This window comes from Cervus canadensis, chromosome 5 (assembly GCF_019320065.1).
Source record: "Cervus canadensis isolate Bull #8, Minnesota chromosome 5, ASM1932006v1, whole genome shotgun sequence".
NCBI lineage: Eukaryota > Metazoa > Chordata > Mammalia > Artiodactyla > Cervidae > Cervus > Cervus canadensis.
This window is the reverse complement of record NC_057390.1, coordinates 60,191,651-60,217,165: the sequence shown is the minus strand read 5'-3', so window position 1 is coordinate 60,217,165 and position 25,515 is coordinate 60,191,651. Positions and strand designations below refer to the sequence as shown.

Here is a 25,515-nt window from a genome sequence, read left to right as displayed (position 1 = left end):
GCCTTCCCACTGTTGTGTAATGAGGGCCCAGGGGTACGGCTGCCACTGGAAAGAAGGAATCTGTGACTCCTTAGTCTGTGAGTGAGCAGCTGGTAGACACTGTGTGGCATTTAATCATGGACTGAAAGGCTCTTGGGCAGTCAGTTCTCAGGGGCTTTTCTAGTGTCCACAGATGCAAACACACAAATTCTCCATTTCGACACATTGAGTTATCAAATCAGAGGTTTTAAGGTGTCCTAGCCAACCTGTGAACAAAGAAATATCAAGCAAGGCATAGTAAAGCCATATTCAGAATTTGGTTAGATTAATCACAGAAGAATATGTATTTCATGTGTATAAGAGAGAAATGTTTTCTAAAGTCATTTTCTTTATTTGGGGGAGGAGAGGAAAGCAGATCTCAAAAGAAAAAAAATCTCTTAAAATCATCAGAGAGACAATTCTAGCTGGAACAATGAATTTGAGACCTACAACCACGGGGGTGGACAAAATGAGTAGAAACCAGTGTTTACACCAGAAGTCTGACACAAGTGGATATTTAAAATCTTATTATTAAACATAGCTTTTAAATGCTTAGATGAGAAAATAGCTCCTGTATTATTTTCTTTTAATTTATTTATTTATTTGGCTGTGTTGTGTCTTAGTTACAGCATGTGAAATCTTTAGTTGCAGCTTGTGGGATCTAGTTCCCTTACCAGGGATCAAACCCGGCCCCCCTGCATTGGGGGCACAGAGTCTTAGCCTCTGGGCCATCAGGGAAGCCCACTCCTGTATTACTGAGAGAAGTTTGTACTATGTCCATGTGCTTAATCACTGAAGCCACACACAAAATTTGGTTCTCTTACTTTTAATTTTTTTTTACACATTCTACCTAGCTCTGTTCTATCAAACTTGCCTTAAATATTGATGGACTAGAGTGACTCAAATAGTGGTGATCTAAGAGTCTCAAAGAGCAATAGGAACTGCACACAGGGTATTATGGGACTTGTTTTTCCTCCTGTGAGCCTTCATTGGGAATTTAAATATTTCTCATCCCTTTCTGAGCAAGTCTTTTGAGTTCAATTTTATGTAATAGCAAAATACTTTCTAAATGTGCATTTCATAAGGCCTAGCCAAGAAAAAGGAGATGATATAGACTGAATTTCTCTTTTGGTAATCTATCACTTATGCAAATTTAAGTATGGTTTCCCTTTTTGGCCATTAACAGGGTTAGTTAATTTGATCCACGTAAATGGGGTGCTACTAGGAGGGAAAGGAAGAAGTTACATGATTTGCCTACCGGAATGAAGAAAGAGATGAACAAATAAATCAGTTGAACTGTAAATAACCATTTCATTCCCTGAAAATAAACTGGTTTTCTTTTTTTGGACATTATCCTAAATGTTGACCTGCAAACTCACTGCCAGTATTGCAAGAAAAAAACCTTTTTGCCCAGGTATCAGTTTAGAAGGTGGCTTCTCCCACAGTCTGGGGTGTATAGTGTCTAAATTTCAGAAGAGGAGGCAACCATACTAGCTATTTAGTCACATCCCTTTGTGGGTAAATGAAAAGCCCAGAGATCTAAGTCCAGTTTCACAGTGCGATTGTGGCAGGTCTAACCTGGGGTCCTCCGTCCAGTGCTTTTCCCACTACACAGTGGAGGCGGGGGTCACTGGTGGAGGGAGTGATGCACGTCCTTCAGAGCCGTGGGTAGGCCCTCTGAGCACCACCTCCTGGGCACCTCTGTACTTGCTCTCCATGGATCAGTGAGGACGTTTGAGGGATCAATTTGGAAACAACAGTAAGCAAAGTTCATTTAAGGAACATACTGGCTAGAATCAATTAAAGAAGAGCAAGTTAAAAGTATGTAAGGACTTCCCTAGTGGTACAGTGGTTAAGAATGTGCCCGATAATGCAAGGGACACGGGTTCTATCCCTTGTCCGGGGAGATTCCGCATGCCATGGAGCATCTGAGCCTGAGCACCACAACTACTGAAGCCCATGCGCCTAGAGTCTGTGCTACACAAGAAAAGCCACCACAGTGAGAAGCCCGTGCATCGCAACCAAGAATAGGCCCCTGCTCGCCCCAGCTAGAGGAAGCCCACATGTAGTAAAAAAGACCCAGTGCAGCCATAAATGAATAAATAAATTATATTTAAAACTTAAAGCATTTAATTCCCAAGTAACATTTCTGCTGGCGATCTACACGTGAAAGGACTAGGATGTGGTTTCTTTAAATGACTGGCTTTGACTTATCCTCTTTGGAAACACTTTTTTGTGGTTTTTGTGTCTTTTTTAGGCTCAACAACATCATCTTCCACCATCCACAATGAGGCTGAGCTTGGTGATGATGACGTTTTTACAGTAAGTTCCCATGGTCTTTTTCTTTCCACGTGAGTTGGTGAATAATCAGAGGTTCTGTTTAGGGGCATGAGAGACGCTTGGCAATTTGGCATTTGCTGTTGCTGTTGGGATGTTGTCAGGGAGATCTCTGTCTCATCGTAATTTCACTGCCCTGGATTTGCTCTAGCCCCTCATGTTCCCTTGATGCTACAAGGCATATGGTGTCAAGCTCTCCCGGATCTGTCCAAGGCCCTCTCCCAGTCTTCCTTCACGTTTAGGGTGAACAGCCATCCTGGTTTGCCTGGGACTGTCCTAATTTTAGCACTGAAAGTCCTTAGTCCCACAAAGACATGCTTCAGTCCCCGGCACACTGGGACAACTGGCGCCCTACTCTTGAAGCCTTCCACTGACCACCTCCCCGGCATGGAGGGGGCAGGGGAGCAGCCTTCCTGATGAGTAATGAAACATCTGATAAGAGTCCTGAAGGCTGAGTTCAGGTTAGAGCCAAATGTGCTAAGGCAGGAAATGGCTTGGATATTTTGACATAGCTGGCGTTAATGGGATGTAACTGGAGAATAAATGAGTTCTCAGCTTGCCCCTTCACTAAAATTCTGTGCTTCTAGAAGTTAAACAGTTCAGAGTGCACCTGCTCTGTGCTTGGAACAGTGAGGAACTGCAGGGCAGTATTTCAGAGTCTTGGCCTTGACGCAAAGGAGGAAATACATTTAAACTGTAACCTAGGATACACATCCAATAGACACCCCGAACCAGATCATATTTCATGCCCTGCATTCTGATTTTTTTCTCTTCTTTTTTATTTTCTTCTGTTTCATTATTAAACTCTTCAAGCACACAGGAAAATTTAAAGACTAGTACAGTGAAAGCCTATATACTCTTTATCTAGAGTCAGCAGTGATAACATTTTACCCTGCTGGCTTTATCTCTGCATATGTGTCAGCTTGCACACAGGTATTTTTTCTGTTGATCCAGTTGAAAGTAAGTCACCTCTAAATACTTGAGCATGCATCTCTTAAAAAATAAGTTATTCTACACAACATCATTACTGGACCTAAGAAAATTAATAGGAATTTCATAATATCCTCTAATAGTTCCCCAATAATTCCTTAGTTGTCCCAAAAGCGTCTTTTATAAGCTGTTTTTTTTTTTAATTTAGTATTTTAAATATTAATTGCAACTCTGTAAACCTGATTCCTGACCCGTTCATCCTACAACTAGTGATTTGAAAAACGCAACTCTGGGAAGACAGAGGTGGGTGAACCCAGCTCCATCCCTCATGGAGGTAACTGGATGGTTTGGACAGGGAGGATATGGCCCTGTGAGAGGCTTAGAAACCAGCACAGACTGTTAAATGCTCTGGCCCAGGATGGAGCATGGGGGTCAGAGAAGAGGCGCTGGGCGCTGAGGCTAGACTGGACTTTGGTGGTGTTGGAACAGGGTTTGGGGAGGGGCTTCGGGGCGGGGGTGAAGGTGGCAGCAGGGCTGTACGTGGTGAGTTGTCTAAGCATTGCAGACCCCAACCTGACATGAGCAGAGAGTGCTTGTCAGTGGCGGTGGGGGGGTGAGCATCAGGAAATGAACTTGGTTGTGCCTCTGTGGAGCGGCTGGTGTGATGCACTCTGAGCAGGCTTCCTATAGCGCTCCGAGCAGATCCTCTCAACAGTTGGCATGTTGCTTACATCTGTTCCTTTGTCACGTTTGAGAGACAAACAACAGCAGGCGGGTTAAAAGGTGGCTTCCTGTGCTCCAGAGCAACGCTGTCATCCACAGCTGCTTCCCAGCTACCTGCCAGCGTGATTTATGGAAGCAGGAGCAGGCGAGAGGGACCGGGGCCATAGAAGCCGGCATCCCTGCTGGCTTTGTCCTTTAATCCACAGGGAATCGGTGTGCTGTTCTGGGTAATGCCGAACGCCTGGAAGGATGTGTAGGAACTGCCCCGCTGTTTCCAGACACTTGGAAACTCACGGCGGGAGAAGCACAACTTTGTTGTATTCGCTCTGGGCCCTGCCATACACAGCCCTTACCTTCATTCCACTGGTTTACACACAGGGGCCCCTTAATAACAGTACCTCCCTTCCCCAAGACAAGCCCAGCCATGAGGCCAGTGACCATCAGCAACATCCCATGTGAGGATGGGAGGGTCGTCAGGGGCTGACGCACCAGGTTTCCTGTTTGTTTGCAAGTTCCCTGTCGTGAGACTTTTTGTTCTAAGAAGTCAGGGATGTCTCTCAAAGCTGGAGCCGTGGAAGTGGGCAGCCAGATTAACTCCTATAGAGGCTACGGCTTCCCAAGGTTTGTCGCATTCTAAAACTGATATTGGTAAGACAGATGATTAGAAAGAGTATAAATGGTGATAGACCCTCTTACAACTTAGGATAAGCCAGAAGGAGAATTTCTAAGAGAACAGTGTGTATAGGAGAAAACCTTCAGAGGCATAACTTAGGAACCAGGAAGAGATCTGTTTGTGCTGCTGGAGCCAAGGGTTTCCCTCTATTTCAAGGCATTCCCTGGGACCAGGAGGAAAATAGGACACTGAACAACACATGGATGCATGTTATATGTTGGAGGATGACGTGGAGGAGGGGGCAGCCCCAAACCACCACCCCCCCCACCCCCCCGGGTGGAGAAATTGTTGGGCTTAGGTGCTCAAAAAGCATGGGCTGTCTCTGCTCACAGTTTCCTAACTACCAGCCCCTAAACCAGCCTGTCCCCCCGACTTCTTTGGATGGTAGAACCATGTTGAAAGTCCTCCATGTAAGATTAGCGTCCAGCTCAGAATGTGTGCACGCACGTGCAGACACATATGTAACTGTCCATGCGTTGTTAGTTGCCTTTACAGTCCTCCCATGCCCCTCCTGCCACCAGCCTGGTGTGTGTCCACATCTTTGCCAACGGAGCCACCACGAGACTCCAGATTAGCAACTGCTCTGATTTTCTGGGTCTTGGACTGTTTATCCATCCATGTGTCTTACTGTTTCACCCTCAACCAATTACGATTGTTTTCTCTTCTTTCAAATCCTATAGCATTCTTGTTTATCCCTCTCTTGCTACTTTAAAAGCCTGCCTCTTTTTTGACTTTCACATTTTATCTGCTGAACGAGTGACTTTACTTAGCTCAAAGCAGGTTATTCATCATTATAGTCTCTGCAACCCTATAAAGCTTGGCTGTATAGGTGCTCAATAAATGGGTGATCTGAACCCCAATATACTGTGCAACAATCACAGAGTTTCATATTTTATTCATTGTTGTTGTTCAGTCACTAAGTCATGTCCAGCACTTTGCAGCCCCATGGACTGGAGCACATCAGACCTCGCTGACCTTCACTACCTCCAAGAGTTTGCTCAAACTCATGTCCATTAAGTCAGTGATACTATCTAATCATTTCATCCTCTGCCGCCCCCTTCTCCTCTTGCCTTCAGTCTTTCCCAATATCAGGGAAAGAGTTGGCTTTCAAAAAGCATCAGCCCATGCTTTTTGAGCACCCAAGCCCAACAATTTCTCCACCGGGGTGGGGGGGAGGTTGGGGTTGCCCCCTCCTCCACATCATCCTCCAACATATAACATGTATCCATGTGTTCCAGTGAGTCGGCTCTTTGCATCAGGTGGCCAAAGTGTTCATTGGCTTGTTATCTTGCATACTTAGTCGCTTCAGTCATGTCCAACTCATTGCAACCCCATGGACTATAGCCTGCCAGGCTCCTCTGTCCATGGCATTTCCCAGGCAATACTGGAGTGGGCTGCCATTTCAAGTGGTGGTTTTGAGGGATTCTCAGTAGCTTTATGTCATATTTTTCTTGCCATGTTTTCTGTTGCGTCCACAACTCAGAGGTGAGGTTTGAGCATCATCACCCAGTCTCACCCTTTGGCTGTTAATGCTCTTGTCACCTCCCACCCAGCCCCATCATCGCTCCTCCCTGGCAGACCTCAGTTACTGTGATCCATCCAGGTGAACAGAAATACCTAGCTGGCCAGGCATTAAATATGGACAGGGGTGGGGTGGGGTGGGGCGTGGATTCCGATGCCTGAGTCACATGATGCAGATTTATGAGTCATGCAAAGAATATAAAGGAATGACAACAAAGGCTAGCAGTCTGCAGTGGGCATTTGGAGGCATCGCCAAGAGTCAGCATACTCCCATCCATGCCCCTGGCAGATGGCTTTCTCTCTTCAGAACCAGGGATCCTTGAGAGGGATGGCATAGAAAGACCCTCAGTCTGTTCCCTCTCATTGCTTTTGTCTTGTGAGGGAAATGTGCTCTAGTGGATCTTGTGGAGAAGGCCCCCATGAACTCGAGAGATGAGCAGTGTGGTGCCTCGGAGGGGCCAAGCTGATTTGCTCCCCAGCCTGGGGCTGACTTCACCCAGATCCCTTCAGTCAAAGCCTCTGGGGCCAGAGGGTTTGGAGCCCTTGGGGAACGGGCTCAACGGAGATGGGGAGAGAATGAGTAGAGAAAATGGACTGTATAGAACTAGAAAGGCCCTGGGTTTTATGGTCATTTCATGAACAATTTTCTAAATTCCTATTTTGTAGGCTTTGATCCATTGAAGCCTGGTGGTTTATTTACTGCCACAGAGCTCTAAAATCACTTCTGAATGTTATTAGCATCTTCATAGCTAGACAGGGAGAATTTTAACACGATCTTGGGAGAATGCAGCTGCAGGGTACATGGACTTCCAGAACAGGCTCACTGGGAATCTGTGGTCAAGTGCTGTCGGTGCTTCAGCTGTCATTGTGCTGAGTGGCTGGATTCTGGCTCTAAAGCTGGGGGATTAGGGAAATATTTGCTTTATAGAAAGATACTTGGGGGTGTGTAAAATAGCTAAGTTCTCATCTTCCATAATAAGAAGGTCTTAAATAATATCCAAATCTGCAAATCAAGAACGAGGAGTATAATAAGATGCCATTGAAAAGACTGAGAGAAATGCAGGAAGAAAGAACCACAAGAATTGGGTTTATTTATCTGGGGCTTGAGAAGCTGTCTCACTTGCCTCACTTGGAGAGGAGCAAGATTGCTATTTGAGATATTAAATGATACACATGTACTGATTTTATTTTTAATTGGAGGATAATTGCTTTGTAACATCATGAATCAGCCAAAAGTATACATATGTTCCTTCCCTCTTGAACCTCGCTCCCACCCCTCTAGGTTGTCACAGAGCATTGGCTTGAGCTCGCTGGTTACACAGCAGCTTCCCACTAGCTGTCTGTTTTACATATGGTGATGGATATGTTTCAGGGCTACTCTCGCAGTTTGTCCCACCCTTTCCTCTCCCCGCTGTGTCCACAAGTCTGTTCTCTGTGTCTCTATATCTATTCCTGCCTTGTAAATGGGTTCCTCAGTACCATATATCTAGATTCCATATATATGCATTAATATACAGTCTTTGTTTTTCTCTTTCTGACTTACTTCAGTCTGTATAATAGGCTCTCAGTTCATCCACCTCACTTTAACTGGCTCAACTGTGTTCCTTTTTATGGCTGAGTAATGTTCCGTCGTATATATGTACCACAGCTTCTTTATCCGTTCATCTGTGGATGGACATGTAGGTTGCTTCCGTGTCCTAACTATTGTAAATGGTACTGCAGTGAACAATGGGGTACGCGTGTCTTTTTCCATTATTGTTTTCTCAGGGTATATGCTGAGAGGTGGGATTCCTGGGTCATATGGTAGTTTTATTAGTTTTTTAAGGAATTGCCATAGTAGCTGTATCAATTTACATTCCCATCAACAGTACAAAAAGGTTCACTTTTCTCCACACCCTCTCCAGCATTTATTGTTTGTAGATTTTTTGATGATGGCCATTCTGAGACTTTTTGAAAAAGGAAAATGAGAGGGGGGTTTCTTAGAAAAGGGGGGGCATGTAGTCAAAGGAGAAGGGGGAATGCAGTAATCCTGATTAGCTACGGAAGCCCTGATTTCCCCTTCTGGGGGCTAAAGAGACTGAAGATACACAGCAGCGGTTGAGTTCTGTGCTCTCAGGGTTCTACTCCTCCCGGCTGTTTTTTCTGCCCTGTGTTAGGAAGCGCTGTGTCCTAACGGCACATGAGAAGTAGGAGAACTGACGAGAGTTAGCTGGAAACGTCTGGCTTGTGGGGAGGCAAGAACAGCTGTAGACACGCCAGCTCCTCAGAATTCTAGGTCTTGGAATTGAAAGGGATTTTGAGTTCACATCAGATAAGTCAGCCTCCTTCCTTCTGGCAAAGTAAGATTGGCCTCATTTTATAGACACAGTTGTGGAAGCCACTCCGTGTCAGATGGAGGACTCGCCTGAGATGACACAGCTAGTTCACAACAGAGGAGCAGTGAACACCATCTCCTCAGCTTTCCCGTTCATCACTGCCATTTTTCTCTTCCTCTGTTGAATAATTATGTTTATGGTTTTTCAGCTGTCCTATTTTTTATACTTTATCCTTATACAAGAGTTAGGTTTTAGGGTTCTCTTAGACCCAGGGTGGAAAGGGGAGAAGAGATAAGAGAACAAATATGTGATCAGTGCCCCCTGTGGCACATCCATATGACAGACTTGAAGCCTGAGCAAGTGTTACAGCCCCAGAGTCCCCAGAATAGCAATAGGAAGGCCTACCCTAAAAAAGGTTTAGGTTTATTCTCCCACTTCAGTATAGCTACTGGATTTGGGCGGCCTTTCTCCACAGGGATTCCTCACGCTTTACAGCATCCATCCTCTAATGAATTACCTTCTCTTCTGTGTATCTGGAATAGCACTGTGTACGGTCCTTTGCAGCATCGGGAAGAGTCATTCATAGCATCTTGTGTGGGTTGGAATTCTCTCCTAGAACCCAGTTAAGAAAGGCTGGTTTTATTTGCAGTGTCTCATCGTCCTTCAATTTCTCAGGTAGGCAGTCCTCCTTCGTGTAGGAAAAATGTCTTTTACAGCATCATCAGCTTTTAGCCATGTGTTTGCCGAGACTGGAAAATGTAGTTCTTCTTCGTGCCCTGCGCTTGAACTGGTGACATCCTGTTTATCACCAGCTGCATCTGATTACTTTCTGGCTATTCAGAGCACTTGCTCCTAATGACATCTCCAACCCCTCCCGCCCACCCCAGGTGTTTCTAAAGCATGACTAGAACAAGAAGTTGAAACCAAAGTGTGAAGCAGCAGGTTTTGTGTGTGTGTGTGTGTGTGTGTGTGTGTGTGTGTGTCCTAGGTGAGCTTTTGAGTCTTTGCAACTTGTGGTTATTTTCATTAATTAAGTAGAAAAAGTAAATTTGTGGAATTTTGTAAATGTCAAGCTTTTACTTACAGAAGCAGAAGAGTGCAGAATGCCACAGAACTTTCCTTGAGTTTGTTTTCCAATTAATCCATCCCCAACACACATGAAATCAAAAGGCAATTCTATCAATTTTGTAATAAGTGGGGTTTGTTTTCTGTTTTTTCTAAGGGGGTTGGGGGGGCGGGGTTAGTTATTTATTTTTTAACTTTTTTCTTTGCACTGGGTCTTCATTGCTGTACTTGGGCTTTCTCTGGTTGCGACTAGGGGGACTTCTCTTCCGTGTAGTGCTCCAACTTCTCATTGCAGTGGCTTCTCTTGTTGCAGAGCACAGGCTCTAGGTGCATGGGCTTCAGTAGTTGCAGCTCGAGGGTTCAGTAGTTGGCGGCACCTGGGCTTAGCTGCTCCACGCATGGAATCTTCGCAGACCAGGGATAGAACCTGTGTCTCCTGCATTGGCAGGCGGATTCCTATCCACCGTACCACCAGGGGAGTCTGGAAAGGGGATGTGTGACTCCTGCTTAGGCAGAGTTCAGAGGCTGGGGAGAGGCTGGGATTCTAAACATTTTTGACACTTCCATTTCTGCAGATAAACTCACCAAGACTTGAAGAGGTGAAGCAACTTGTGCTCAGCTCCATCCTTTGTTCACCTAGAATGCAAACTCCAAATCTGCTTACTGCCTTTCAGAGAACGTTGAGAAAGGGAAATGTTTATTCAATAAGTTTCAGTAGATTCCACATATATGAAATATACCATATTCTCATCATTGCCAAAAAGCCACCTAAGTGATAGACTTTTCAACACGTGTGTTGGTTCCAAACCTCAGCTGACTCCAGTGTGATGTGGGGCTCTCCTTTGCCCTCTTGAGAGCCCTAGTCTCATTTTAGAAGATCAGTTGATCAAAACTGTTGTTTCTACCCTTGGAATTAAGGGACTAGGATAGAATGGGGTAGGGAGAGAATAAGTAAAAGGTTGAGTAGGTTGAAAGTATAAATTAATTCTACAAAGTTTAGTAAAACTAATCTATGGTGGTGTCTTAAGAAAAGCAAAAATGTTTTGGTGGGAAGAACAGCTATGCTTTGTGACTGACACCAGGGAAGAGCATCCCGTAAATGCTGCTGGCTGAGACCCAGCCCTGCAGAGGGTGGCGTGGAAGTTCTCAGAAGACAGATGAGAGCTGCTTTATCTTCTGAATGCCAATAATTATCAAGCCTGCATTGCATAGTAAGAGGAGGGTCTTTTATTCAACATGTAATACCTAGAGTGGCTAAATTAAAGCATTTAAATGTCTAAGGCTCAAACAAAAGCTTTGAAATTCTCTCAGTTTCAGGAAGGGCAGAGGCATTTTGCTAGCCCACCAGCTTGTGGTCTTTCTTTGCTTACACATGTACCATCTCACCTGTTTAAGCTGTGGATAGTAATATACTAGTATTTCCATTTTATCAATTCATGCAGAGTACATGCTCAAGGTTACCGAAAACCCACTTCTTGCTCACAGCCCTGCCAGTGAAACTAAGCTGTGGGTTTGAGAGTCCTTTCCTTTCATGTCAATATTCTACCTAATTTCAAAATTGAGAAACATAAAACTTTTTTTTTTAATGTGTGGGAATTTTGGTTTTTTTTTGTTTTGGTTTCACAACTGGCAAATGCCCACTTCTTCCTCTGGGTCCTGGATGGGATAATGTCTTAGAGTCTAGGACAGAGTCATCTCCTGTCCCCCCACCAGCTGCCCCTCTTAGACCCACACTGCCTGCTAGCTAGCTAGCCCGGTTCCCGGCTCTACTTGCCTCTTTGAAAGAGAACACCCGGAACCAGTGTGTGCCCTGAGGACAGGTGAGCCCGTGCTAGCTGTTCCCAAAGACCTGTTGACAGTTGGGGGACAAGTTCCTGTTTACCAGAGGGAAAAAGGATTGACCATAGATAGGCTTGCCATTCTAATAGCTACTGAGTGGAAAGGCTTGCTTTGTTCAACCCCAGATCACCTGAGCTAGCAGCCTCCTGACACCTGCATCCATCCACTTTATTGTCTCCTGAGAGGCAGAGTTCCATGTGATCAGTGCCACCTTGCCATCCAAGGTGGAGACGGGAAAGAATCTGCCTGCAATGCAGGAGACCAGGGTTCAGTCCCTGGGTTGGGAAGACCCTCTGGAGAAAAGAATGGCTACCCACTCCAATATTCTTACCTGGAGAATTCCATGGACAGAGGAGCCTGGCAGGCTAGAGTCCATGAGGGGTCACAAAGGTTTGGACACGACTAAACTACTAACACTTTCACACTTTTACTTTCAAATGCTCATGTGTGTAAATAAAATGGAAACCCTTGCAATAGGAAGAATACTGAATATTGCTTTGGTGGCATCAGTGGCTGAAATATATTTTAGTGGTAGGCTGCAATAAAAATAACACAAATTGGGGTCATAACTCCTAGTTAGCCATCTTTAAAAATTCAGAATATCTGGAATTCCCTGGTGATCCAGTGGTTAGGATTCTGCACTTACACTGCAGAGGGCCCAGGTAGAATCCCTGGTCGGGGAACTAAGATCCCCCAAGCCAGGAGGCCAAAAAAATAAATAAATAAATCATCTATAAGACAGGGCAGAGTCCTACTTTTATTAATCTGAATCAGTCCTGCAGCTTTTCTTTCCCCTGTGGCGATGACTTATTTTTTTATTGAGGTGTAGCTGACATACATCCTATGGCTCTTCATCAGCTAAGCAATAGTCTTAGCCAAACTCCTCTGTAACGCTCTGAGGAGGAAGGCAGAAGGATCACACACACAATTTTCAGAGCTCAAAGAAACCTTGGAGATCATCCAGGGCAACTCCTTACTTTACACCCGAGGACAAAGGCCCACAGAGCTTCAACAACTATCCCGAGACATACGTCCTCGCCTGGCCTGGAGCCAAGGTTTCCCAGTTCTCTCCGGGAAGTACTATTTTTGCTTAACATTTCTGTATGATTCCTGGATGACGCAGATTGGCTTCTTAAGCAGTGTCTTCACTTTATTTTCTGTGCCTTATTCAAAACACGTAGGCCCGTCACCCTCCAGAAGCAGCTGCTCGGAGCAGGCTCGGCTCCGCGTGCTGTGTGTTCACAACATCTCATGTGCCCCTGAGGACACGGGGAGGATGAGGCGGCTGGACTTGTGTGCCTGCCTCTCTGGAGGTGGCATTCGTCCCATTTGTCTCCAGCCCCAAGAGGAAGAAGAAAATGAATGGTTGCCAGCCTTCCAGTGTTTCTGCTACCAGTGTGGACTTGGTCAGGCTGGTCACATCTCTTTTTATTACTTGGAGGTTCCCGGCATCCACTCTTTCATGTCTGTACCCTCTGGCTCTTGCTTCCACCTCCCTTCCCTTTCTTTTCTCAGCCTCCTGTGTTTCCTTAATAAAGTCTTGTCTTGCTGCCTTGTTAGAGGGCTTTAGAACCAGGCCACGTAAAGCTTACTACTCAAAATGCATGTTTTTTTATAATCATAGAAAAATTTGAAAATGTAGTCAAAGGTATACCCTTTAAAAGGAGGACTAAATTTAGGTGGTTAAAAAACATAACCCCCATACATAAAATAGATAAGCGAGAAGGATATACTTTGTAGCACAAGGAACCATATTCAATATTTTGTGATAACCTGCAATGGAAAATAATCTGACATAATATATATGTGTCTGAGTCACTTTGCTATACACCTGAAACTAACACAATATTGTAATTCAACTATACTTCAATTATTTTAAAAAAAGAAAGAACTCCCCAAAGTATAGAAAACGGTGGAACACTGCCTAGCTCAGTTTGCAGGACAAGCATAACCCTGCTGTAAAAATGGGCAAGAAGAATTCAAGTAGAGAAAAACCGGAGTCAAACTCACCTATGAATGTAGATGTAAAGTTTTAAAGTAAAATGTTACCAAATCACATCAAATATTTGTAAAACAAATTTAATGAAAGACAAGTAAAATAGATATCCCAGGCATGCAAAGATGGTTAATATTAAAAAAGCTTAACTGTTTGATTCATACATTAATGAAACAAAGGTGAAAGACCATAATCATCTCAATAGACACAGAAGAACCATCTGGTTACCAGTATTTTTTGGTGACAATCCATAGCAATCTGGGCTTCCTCAGTGGCTCAATAATAAAGAATCTACCTTCCAGCGCAGGGAGACACAGGTTCAATCCCTGGGTTGAAAAGAGAATTCCATGTACAAAGGAGTCTGGTGGGCTACAGTCCATAGGGTCACAAAGAATTGGACATGACTGAGCACACACACTTTGCAATCTAGAATACAAGGAGACATTGGAACTTTATAGCCACTCCAGTTATCTGGAAACATTATATACAATAGAGAATTGTTAAAAGTTGTCCCATCAAAGTCAAGTTCAAGACAGTAAGAGCCATTCTGTTTTTCCACATCATGCTGGAAACCTTGGCAAAGATACAGTAAGACAAGAAGTTACAAATATTGGAAAGGAGACCAGACTATCTTTTGTGGGTGATAGGATTTGCTTAGAAAAAGCCAGAGAATCACTGGATAAAACATTTGAACTTTTATAAGGAGTTAAGCAAGGGGACCAGATCACAGGATCAGTAACTTTTTTATAAAATCAGTAGTAACTGTTTAGAAAATGGAAATGATTAATCTCATTTTGTTTTTACAGTTACCCTGAGGACAATTTTAGCTCCATTTTACAGATGTGAAAACTGGAGTTAGAGGTCACCTTGTCCAAAATCAGACAACTTACAATTAGCAGAGAACTGATTCAAATCTAGTCTGCCTGAATTGAGACCATGATATTTAGCATTATGACATTCCCTTGCATTTCTGTTGTTCGGTGCTTCATATTAGGTTCCAGGCCTCTTAATTGGACATCTCTTTAATAGCAGGCATTGACAGTGAGCTGGAGTCAGACCCAGAGGCAAGGCTTTCTGGCAGCACACACGAAGGTAACAGTGGTTGTGCTCACGCTTTCATGTCGCACGGGACCTCCCACAAGGAGGCGGCACCCCATGGCAATGCCTGGCCTTGTTCACAGTGGGTGACATCAAAGGCCGTCTCTGACTGCTCTCTCTGACTCAGGAAGCCTGCACCGAAGCCAACCCACTAAGCAGTCTGAGGTCCCCAAGCACAGAGGACCTCTGCTTTTGTTCTTGAGCTCACACCTACAGCACTTCAGAGATTTCCCCCGCCCCACCAGGAAGGCGACTTGAAAACGGCAGCCAGTATTTCCAGGTTGAAGGTGAAGCTCTCGGATTAGTAGGTGGGTGGGTGTCATGAGCTTGTGCGCACAAGTGGCAGGCATGTTCTAGAATCTTGCTTGTTGAGGTGCATTTGTGCACAGTCCAATGGCTGCTTTCTTCCACAAGCAGAGAACGGGGGCATTCGTCCAGAGGTGCGTGTGATGAAAGGTTTTTCCTCTTGCCTCTTCTTGGAAATACCCTGATAGTACATTCCTCTTGCTGGTAGACACTTGCCTCTTGACAAGATTTATCTGATATCACAGATATGGAATAAGCCTCAGCTTCCGACGGAGCCTCTTCTGCATGCTTTAGCCCAGAGCAGTCGGGGAGGGAGGCAGTGAACTGATAGCCCGCCTCAGTCTTCTGGCCTCCCTGCTCCTCTGTAGAGATTTGTCATCAGATTAGGAGATGTCGAAAGGCCTTTCTCAGTCTCACGTTCTCTGAATTGTCAGAAAATGGTCCAGGAAACTTTGCACTTGACTCTGCGATGGGAAAAGGCTGGTGCAGGCTGGGGAGGAAGGCTGGGAGCATCAGAAGGGGGCGTCTGATTGGCTGAGGATGACTAGGAGGTACTGGGTGTGCCTCATTTCTCAGAATGATTTTTCCATACATTGTTAACCTGGACACAGGTCACAGAAAACAGGGTGGATTGGCGTAAACAGATGACTAACACAGAGCTGACTGTGATGTGTGAACTGGGTTTCTGAGAACTAAATGCCAAGTGCATATTACAGTGTTTAATGCCGAGGTAGCTTCTAACCTAAGATGTGACTGTCACGTGGGTATTAGATAAGAGTTTAACCCTTGGATTTGAATCATACAGAAAGGCCCTTATCTACTCATTCAGAAAGTATTTACTGAGATCTCTAGAAACCTTTGTATTCTGAGACACCACCCCTTACCACCTGGGTCTGTATAAAGTGGGGCACATCGTCTTACTTGGAAGAGTTGTACTTGTGTTAATCTCATCAAGATGAGCACAGAACAGGTGGCTCTCCTGGGCTTGATAAGCCGCAGCGTGCTGCACTGAGATCCCACTGGGCTTGGTGGACGGGGGCTGCATTTCAGTCCCGCTCTGCCAGTGGTTGCTTGCCAGAGTTGGCAGGATCCCGAATTTCTTCAGGTGTCTGTGTTCCTGTGTATGACGGGGAGACAATCTTTTACCTGCAGTGGTGTATTCACGTGTAGCCAGTGCCTGGCACATCATAAGCCTTCACATAGTATGAGACTGTGAAGGGTTGTATGCTTTGTTGTACTGTCAACTTGCAACCACTCATGCGTTAAAGAGAGCGGCAGTACCTCCAAAGACGTCAGGAAAGAGTGGGTGAGAGCTAGAGGATGGACCTGAGTTTGAAAGGAAGTAAAAATTCTGTGTGTCTTGGCTTGGTCTCTTTCAGCTCCTGGGATTTGAGGGGTAAGTAGCAACTCTTTCCTATCAGGGTTCTGAACCAATTGAGAAAAAAAGTGAAGAGACCCTTTATTACCGATGATGTGAGTCCCAGCTTACATCTGCAGGAAGCGGACATCCCAGGACTGGACCCTGAGATCAGACAGACCTGCCCTACCAGGCACGCGTGCGCTGGGTCTCCATACCCTCCCCACAGTGGGTGGGCCATCAACCTTCCAAGTAGACCACACAGTCCCAAGAAAGGTTGCCAGCACATGCTATTTGCCAGTTGGGTGGCTCCCAAGAGGCAGAGGAGAGAATTAGCAGGCTCTGAACACCCTGCTCCACTCTACCTGCTGTGGAGAGGAGTGAAAGGGACAAGAGAGAGGCCAGGATGTGGTACAGGTGGAAGGCTGCCACAGAGAAGGAATCAGCAGTAACAAAAAAGAAAGTGCACCCAACGGATGAACCCAGTGCATTCTGGGTTAAATTACCAAAGGGAATTGGCTCCTCTCTTTGGGACATCTAGGGTGGATCAGGATTCAGGCTTGTCTGGATCTGGAAGCTCAAGTGGTATCTGTGGGATCCTTCTTCCCTTGGTTTTTTTGCTTCACTCCATCCTCAGATTCTTTCCCTGCACCTTCACCAGGATTCTAGACTACAGGACCCTTAGCTCTGAAGGAGATAGAGACAAGCATCGTCTCTGACCTGGCCATCAGAAATCTCTCTGGATTGCCTCAAGGAGAAGTGTGTGTCCATATCTGAATTAGCCACTAGATTGTGGGATTGGAAACAGGCATCACCCCCACATCACACAAACCAAACAATTAAAAATCCAGGAGGGTTGGGTTTCCAAAAGCATGCTGCACATGTCCACCAAGCTTTAAAAATTAACATCAGTTGTGCTGCATAGTGGAAATACGGGTGTCTTTTCTTTTTTGGCCACACTGTACAGCATGTGGGATCTTAGTTCCCCAACCAGGGATCGAACCCACACCCTCTGCAGTGAAAGCACAGAATCTTAACCACCGAACCACCAGAGAAGTCCCTGAGTGTCTTTTCTTTTTCATGAATACTTGTACTCCTATTTTCCTGAGCATTTATTACTTTATAAGTGAACGTAGTGGAGGGGTGGAGGATAACTCTTATTTGTCTTAACCTTGCCTTGCCCTGGAAAGGATCGATGACACTAACAAAAAACAGTAAAATAAAAGGATATAAATAAGCATATGGGGTAAGGGGGATATAAGAATGAGAAGCAACAACTAAGGCGTTTCTAGATATTTACCAGAAATAGGACACTTCGATATCAAGGAAAATCTTTTCATTTGTGAAAAAAAAAATAAATAAAAGGAGAAGAAGGGTCCATTACTCTAAGGAAGTAGAAGGTGGAGTGAGGATAGGATTCAGAGGGGCCCTGGTTTTCAAGGCAACTGCTAGCTGCATTTGACAAAGCCTTTTATGAGCATGTGGCTGCTGGGCCCCAAGGTTGTGGAAAGTGACCATCACACCTGGGATCACCTGGGGGTGTGAAGCACCCGAGGTGTTCTGAGAGACAAGGGGGCCCGTGCTCTGCCCACAGCCACAGTCTATTCTGATATCTGATCACCTTCCTAAGATACCTTCATGGAGGCTCCCAGTCACCTCTACCAGGAAAACGGCTCTGTTCTCACCCTCCAGAGACAGTGACCCTCAGGCTTGCCTCCACGCCAAAGATTACAAAATTTCTTCCTGGAAAGCCAGTACCCATGATACCCCTGAGGTATCCTTATCTCTGAGACTTTCCCAGGCTGGGCTTAACCCCACAAAGAAACATATGGGTTTGATTTTTTGCTTGTTTGCATTTCCTCTGCTTGCCCAAGGACCTTACAACCAGGGCCACAAACGAGTGACCATTCTTGATCAAACTGGAATGCACCCGCGAGTGGCCTGGTGTGGTGAGCCCTGCCCCAAAGCCGGTCGCTGCTCCCACAGTTGAAAAAACAAACCCAGCTTTCCAGGGGCTGGTAGCTGGGTTTCTCTGCCCGTCGTGTTTAGACAACCAGGCCCTTCAGGGGTCCTCCTGCCTCCCACAGCCAGGATAAACTTAAGATTTCGGGAAGTCCAGCGAGATGCCACAAGTGGGGGTAGACGGTGTGTTAGTTTTTTGGGGGACTTGGTTTTTGTTTTGTTTTTAATTAACTCATGGTTACCTCCTTCTACACAGACAGCTACAGACAGTTCTTCTAATTCGTCTCAGAAGAGGGAACAACCTACTCGCACAATCTCCTCCCCCACATCCTGTGAGCACCGGAAGGTTTATACCCTGGGTCACCTCCACGACCCATACCCCACGGACCACTATCACCTCGAGCAGGTGAGCGGGGATCCTGTTCCTTGGAGGTCACAAGGGTGACCTCACAATCTGAAACAGCTGCCTTGCCCTCCAGCCGCATGCCCTAGCCTAGGCCTACTCTGTTCCCCCACCCCACATTGGAGGTGGTACAGGCAACTCACCCTCACTCAAGAGTTTTCTGTATGCCAGGCACCTTGCCAAACCCTTCATGTGATTTACCTCCTTTAATCCTCACAAATTACCCATAAGCAGATCTTCTGCATCCCCAGTTGATAGATGAGGAGGCTGAGGCTTAGGAAGAAGGTCCCTAGTGGAATAAGATTTAGATGGCAGACTCTGCTCACCCAGGATGCTACCCTGCCTTCCTGCATTCCTCTGTCCAAAGGGTGTGAAAGCACAGAACCACGATTGGTACCACAGAACACTGTATGTTTGGATCAAAGGCCTGGCATCATGGGCTCCAGGCCCCGGCTTCCTTGGGGAGCTGTAGCTGGAATTTAGTAATACAACAAATATTTACCCAGCGGCTGTTTTTTGGAGCAAGTTCGCAAACTGTGGGGCGTGGACTGGTGCCCATGTGGGTGATGTGGCCACCAGTCTGCTTTGAAAAGAGAAAAAGCACGAGGCACTGAGGTTTTATAACATAAAGCTAGATTTATATGACTCTTTTTTTCAAAATTGTTTTATTGGGTGTGTGCTTCCTAATACTTTGGCATGAAAATGTTCTTTTTAAAATCACAGTATGGTAGCAATAGATGGGAATTGACTTTTTGCCTCTCTTTCGAAATAAATTAATAGCAAAGACTGTGTCAGCTCCCAAAATTTGTTTTGAAATATTGCAGGATTGTATTTTTTCCAAAGTTGGGGAAACTCTGACGTCAAGAATCTGGCAGGAATTAGGACAAAGCCTGTGAGACGTGGCCCTTGCCCTCAAGGAGCTCACAGTCTGGTGGGAAGTGATGGGTAAATTTAATTAGTGTGTGCTAAATTCTAGGATAATATTATAATGACAGTATTGGCAACAGTTATCATGTGCATCCTGTGTGACAGAGCCTGTGCTTACACCGTATAGATGCTTTCTCTTTGTTCTCACAATAGCCCTCTGCAGTTTGACCATTAGGGAAGTGAAGTCCAAGGCTTAGCGACTTGCTAATAAATTCTATAGTCTGAATTCCAGTCAAAGCCATGCTTCTCATTCCTTAAAAAGCCTTCATGCTCAAAGGGCTTCTAAGGTGGGAAATCTCATTGTCTGCCACAACTGGGATACCCCGTGCAAGGCAGGCTTACCTGGATCCACTCAATAACTGTATTCAGCATCTGCTACTCTGGATAAGGCACTGATGCGAACTATAAGAGGACAACCACAGGGATAACAGTTTCATCCTAAGGGAGAATGCAGGTTAGGTTTGAAGTCTAGACAGCATGGCCCTGGGTCCAGCCATCCCAGGTTCAGATTCCACTCTGCCACTCACCACCTGGGAGATCCTGGCAGGATTCAAACACCATTGGCCTCTGGAACTTGTACTCTTACCCTCTGTGTATTTGAGCATTTTATCTCCCCAACCAGATTACAACGTACCTGTGAGCCTTCATAGTCCCTGGTCTCCACTTTTGCTTTTTTGAACATGACCCACAGTGAGACACACATTCTATATCATGGACTAGTATGCACTTGTTAAAGTACACACAAATGTACTTACCTCCTAATGGTCAGTGCACTCCAGAGTTCTGCTTCCCTGGAAAAAGAGAAGTCTTGAGAGAGGATGGCCTGCGAAAACGGGTGAAACTAATCTAAGCTGTTAGAAATCATGATGCCAGTCACTGGTCACCTTAGTGGGGGGAGGTCACAGAAGGGAGATAAGGATATTCTAGGGACATCTCAGGTCTGCTTTTTGATCTGGGCATGTTCAACTTCTGGAATTTCAAACTTTATTCTCACAGTGTGTATACCTCCCCACATCTATGGCAAAACTGCAACAGAAAGGGGGGAAATGCCAGTCAACCCATTAACATGACTTCCTGACCCAGGAAGGGATTAAGACTCACAATTTGAAATACATCTTTGACCCACAAGCTGTTAAGTACAGGATAGGTCCGTTTCTTCAAGAAATGCCCTTTGCCAAGGTGAAGGATGCATTATTTGAAGATTGGTTTGTTTAGCTGCTGCGATAAAGTAACGTCTCCTTTTTCCGGGGGCAGCCGATGCCAAGGCCCTACCGCCAGGTGAGCTTCCCGGACGACGACGAGGAGATCGTGCGCATCAACCCCCGGGAGAAGATCTGGATGACCGGCTACGAGGATTACCGGCACGCCCCGGTGAGGGGCAAATACCTGGACCCCACGGAGGACGCGGACTCCTACGTGCGCTTCGCCAAGGGCGAGGTGCCCAAGCACGACTACAACTACCCCTACATGGACTCGTCAGACTTTGGCCTCGGCGAAGACCCCAAAGGGCGTGGGGGCAGCGTGATCAAGACCCAGCCCTCCCGGGGCAAGTCCCGGAGGCGGAAAGAGGACGGGGAGCGCTCCCGGTGCGAGTACTGCCGGGACATGTTCAACCACGAGGAGAACCGGAGGGGCCACTGTCAGGACGCCCCCGACTCCGTGAGAACTTGCATCCGCCGGGTGAGCTGTATGTGGTGCGCAGACAGCATGCTCTATCACTGTATGTCGGACCCCGAGGGGGACTATACAGACCCGTGCTCGTGCGATACCAGCGACGAGAAGTTTTGCCTCCGGTGGATGGCTCTTATTGCCTTGTCTTTCTTGGCCCCCTGTATGTGCTGTTACCTGCCCCTGCGAGCCTGCTACCACTGCGGAGTGATGTGCAGGTGCTGCGGGGGGAAGCACAAAGCGGCCGTGTGACTCGGTTTCCCTCCCGACCCCCTCCCGTCCACAGCCCCAAGGGGACTCGTCTTCTACATCCTCTCATCTCTCCCGCCGCTCCCGGGTACCCAAGGCGCCTTTCCAGCCTGGGGAGCCTGCCTGGAGGACTCTGCACCCCCGCCGCCCACTCTGCATCGGCTGCACCCAGGCACGCGCGCACAGTGTTCTAAGGAAAGGACCCTCTGCCTAGATGCTCCTGTATTATTAACAATCTGTAATCAAGCTAACTGTCTCATCCAGGTGTTGATTTCATGTCCTTCCTGCCCACCTCGTCCAGTTTCAAGGCGCCTGCAGCAGGAACTGCTGATTTTTTTGGTGGGTTTTGTCGTTTTTTTTCCAAGAGCTCCAAAGGCCATCTTCCTCTTGGTTCTAGCTTGCCTGTTGCTAACGAGCTTGCTTCCTCAGGTTCCTGTGGTAATGGATTGTCATAATGGTGAAACCCTACCAGATGTATCTTTGAACCTGCAGTCAGTTACTATGTATAGGAGGTGAGCTAGTTAACAAAGTTCTACCACAAAGTGAGATCGCTTTAACGTTTCTAAAGCCAAACTTCCCATGTAAGCTGCGGTTTCTGTCTAGAGCCCATCATATTGTCTCTCTCAACCACCACCCCCAAAATCTGTCAGTTACTCACTGATGCAAAACATTCACTCCTAAAATGACTGAGAATTGAGCCTTAACTTCAGATTAACTTGTGAGAATCAGGAAAATCCTTTAAACTGCATTGTATCCTCTCAGACCAGGGCTAGAAAGGGGATTTCAGGTTTCTCTGAGCCTCCCCAGTGACCCTAAAGTAGATCTTTTTAAAATTAATGTCACCACCACTTGTAAAAATTTAGCAATACCAGAAGAAAATGCTAATGAAGTAAGAAATTTTGCTCATTGTTTTGCAAACCAAATAGTCTCTTTCAAACAAACCGGTGTTCTACCAAACATGGTCTGGTTAAGAAACACCAAGGCTGTGGTAAGTAAAACTTTAAAGGAGCTTTCTTTCCCCCCCAGTGGCTATTTTCTATTAACTGGGGGAGATTTTAAATGTCATCAATTTGAAGAGTGGTGGGTTGCATTCTGTTCATGGGTTTGTCATTTTGTTTTCATCTTGGACTCAATTTCACGTCACCAAATTCTTCGTTTATACTTGGGAAAAAACAAGGCCATATATAAAAAACCCTTCCAATGCCTAAGTGTCTTTCTCCTGCAACCCCAAACCCAGACTTGCCACTTTGAGTGCAGAGATGGTTAGTTCAGCAGTCTGGGTCCGCCTGTCGCCTTGCCACGTAGGAGGCTTCTAATTAGCTGGAAAAGAGTATTTTTCTAATATATTGCAAGGAATAGCCAAATCTTTCTGCAGAAAGGGAAAAAAAAAGTGACGAGTGGTTACCTATACCTAGCATTGTACAATCAGAACACCGTGGAGAGCATAGGGGACAGGCTTGTCTGCGCCAGCTGTTCTTCCCGCCATGATCTTCCTGTGGTTGTTGCCAGCTGAGCACACAGCCTCATTCCTCTCTCCCCACTCCCCGCCCCCTCAACCATCCCTTCTCTATTGCACAGAGGACATCAGTCTCCAAGGAAAGGGACTTTTTTCCCAGTCTGGCAATCATATTGGGAAAGTGCTGGCTACACTTACCTTCATGGGAATGTTCTCAGCTTACCTGAGAGTGCTTTGCATTTCTTCCTCCGATTATCCATGTAAATACCCAGTGTGCTTATGAGTTTGTTTGATAGGTATTTTTGTTTGTTGGAGTGACTGGTTTGGGTCTTCCGGTCTGGGAAGGGAGCAGAGATCTATTATTCTGGTGGTGCAAGACAAGAACCACCTCCCAGCCTGGAGAACATCTAGAAAACCTTCAGCCAGCCTCCAAATGCTGTTGAGAGACCATCTTCTCCCCCACCTCAACCCCCATCCTGAGGCATCTCCTCAGGGTCTTTCTCAAGGTCTCCTCTCTACAAAGCACAACACTAATGTATGTTCTGTTAGACCTCAGTTCAAGTGTCCCTATTTATTTCAGTAAGAACACACCTATTCCAGCCGCTTCTTGTTTGCCATGTCTGTCTAGCCATCATCTATCTTCCTTCACCCCTTGTCCTTTTCCACCCCTTTGAAGAGTTAATGCTAGTGAATCTTAGGCCGCGTATCCTTTTTGGTTTGTGAAGAAGGCAGCGGTTAAGGGCACAAGGACAGCTGTGGGGACATTTTATGTAAATACGTCTCTCTAATTGCCACACTGCAGCCACAGTGTGTAGTATTTTCCCAGTCAGCTTTGCCATACTTAACGTCAGTCATCTGAGAGAAATTATTCAGATTTTATTTTTGTATCTGTGGTAACAAAACATTAACCAAAAGATTTTCTGTTTGGAAGCTTCCCCTGACCCCCCTGCCCCCAACTATGAAGCTATTTGCTCACATTAACAAATTAAAAGTGCCTGAAGCATAATTCATTCTTTACCTGTATACTAAAAACCCCGTTGTATTGATTTTTTTATAATAAGCCTTTTTACCTCTGTGTAAAAAAATATATATACAAGTGTATGATGTACATTTTAGTTCTTAACTTTTTTTTATGGTTTCTAATATGTATGACCAATGTAGCCATTGCTTTAAAATGTACCATGTAAATATAAACACATCCTATCAGATCGCTGGCTTTGGGCTGTTTGTCTGGCTGGAGACAGGGTGGTGTTTGAATCTCTGCGGACGTGGGAGCTCTCGCACACAGGATGGGAAGGGGCTTCCTTTGGAGAAGGATGTGTGGACACCGGTCTGTTTTTGTGAGGCCCTTCCCGCCTCTAGTTATGTCATATTCCCCAGGGGAGACAGCAGCTCCTCGGGCTCGGATGCCTCAAGTGAAAAGAATGCTGTATGTCACCACCCGGGGAACACCCCCTCTTCCTCGCTTGGCTTCCCCCACACGCGTGCTCCTCAGAGGGAACAGCTGTACTTCCTCTGAGTTGTTTTCAACTGGTTCCTGCTGAACCTTTAGAGTGTGTATGCGTGTGTGTGTGTGAAGTTTGGAACACAGTTTTCTCACAGAACTCAATTGCTAAAACTACAAGATCCTTAGTCTCCTCAGAGTGGTTCGATTTTAGTGATATTTGGCCCACTTTCAGTTCCAAATGGGCTCTTTGGATGCTCAAACGTTACATACGTTTCCCTTGGAGGAAATGAAGTGTGGGGTCTTTTAAGGGTCACGGAAGAACGTTTCAGCTTCTTCTCTGGAAAGCCAAGTAGGGGCCTTAAAAAGAGATGTGTAGAGGGGTCCCTTCATCCTAGTTTCAACTCTTCCTAAAAGGGGTGACATTTCCAAACTGCTGGCAAAGATGAAAAGCAACAGGAGATGCTGGAAATTAGAAAGTGAGGGGAGAGAAAGAAGCCATGAAGATTGGTAATTAAGAGATCGTTAGAGAACTTCATGAGAGTTCGTACATAAACTTGGAGGCACACAAACCAGACTATAGGGGGTGAAGAGTCAACATAAAGGACATGTAAACATGGACATCAAATGTAAAACATGTTTTCAAGAAGTTTGATGGTAAAGAATAGTGGGAAAAAAAAAAAAAAGAATAGTGAGAATGCTCTGAAGGACAAGAAGAAAAATAATATCTGCTGAGACAATATGTATACATTTACTCAATCTGAATAAATTGCTCTGATTTAAAAAGAGAACTTGGAAGACACATCCAGAGGGGACCCAAGATCACCTGGCCCTCATGCCACCCCCCAAGGCATGTCCCTCCCGGCATCTCTGTTTGGAGCTGAGGAATGGAGGTTTAGAAAGGGTAAGTAACTGGGACTTCCCTGGCGGTCCAGTGGTTAAGACTCTGTGCTCCCAAAGCAGGGGGCATGGGTTTGATCCCTGGTTGGGGAACTAAGATCCTACGTGTCCCACAGTGCAGCTGAGAAATAAAATAGCTGTTTTCTTTAAAAAAAAAAAAAGGAAAAAAAGGGTAAGGAACTAAAGTAACCTGCAGTCATAAGAAGCAGTGACCCAACCAGGTTGGTTGACTGACTGCAGAGCCCAGGGCTATGTCCTTGCCCTGGGCTCTACTCACCCCCTCCCCATTTGTGGGCTTAAAAAGTGGGCACCAGGCAAGAGCCTTGCC

General features: G+C 45.7%; 1 protein-coding gene, 1 long non-coding RNA gene and 1 other non-coding gene across 4 annotated transcripts in view; 2 read left to right on the top strand and 1 right to left on the bottom strand.

Annotated features, from left to right (window-relative positions):
• The window catches only part of SPRED2 (sprouty related EVH1 domain containing 2), a 118,263-nt gene extending 94,212 nt beyond the window's left edge, over positions 1–24,051 (top strand). For both annotated transcript variants that reach the window (XM_043468906.1, XM_043468908.1), the window contains exons 4-6: positions 2,276–2,340; positions 18,397–18,546; positions 20,725–24,051. In XM_043468906.1, the coding sequence (XP_043324841.1) occupies positions 2,276–2,340; positions 18,397–18,546; positions 20,725–21,390 (881 nt within the window). In that variant the 3' untranslated portion in view covers positions 21,391–24,051. The remainder of the gene's footprint in view (positions 1–2,275; positions 2,341–18,396; positions 18,547–20,724) is intronic.
• On the top strand, positions 12,032–12,104 carry TRNAV-UAC. The gene has a single exon. It is a non-coding gene; the product is annotated as a tRNA-Val (tRNA).
• LOC122441847 lies at positions 15,873–20,480 on the bottom strand. Its single transcript, XR_006269464.1, has 3 exons — positions 20,226–20,480; positions 19,813–19,872; positions 15,873–15,938 (listed from the first exon to the last, which is right to left on the bottom strand). It is a non-coding gene; the product is annotated as an uncharacterized LOC122441847 (long non-coding RNA).
• Positions 24,052–25,515: the final 1,464 nt, after the last annotated feature.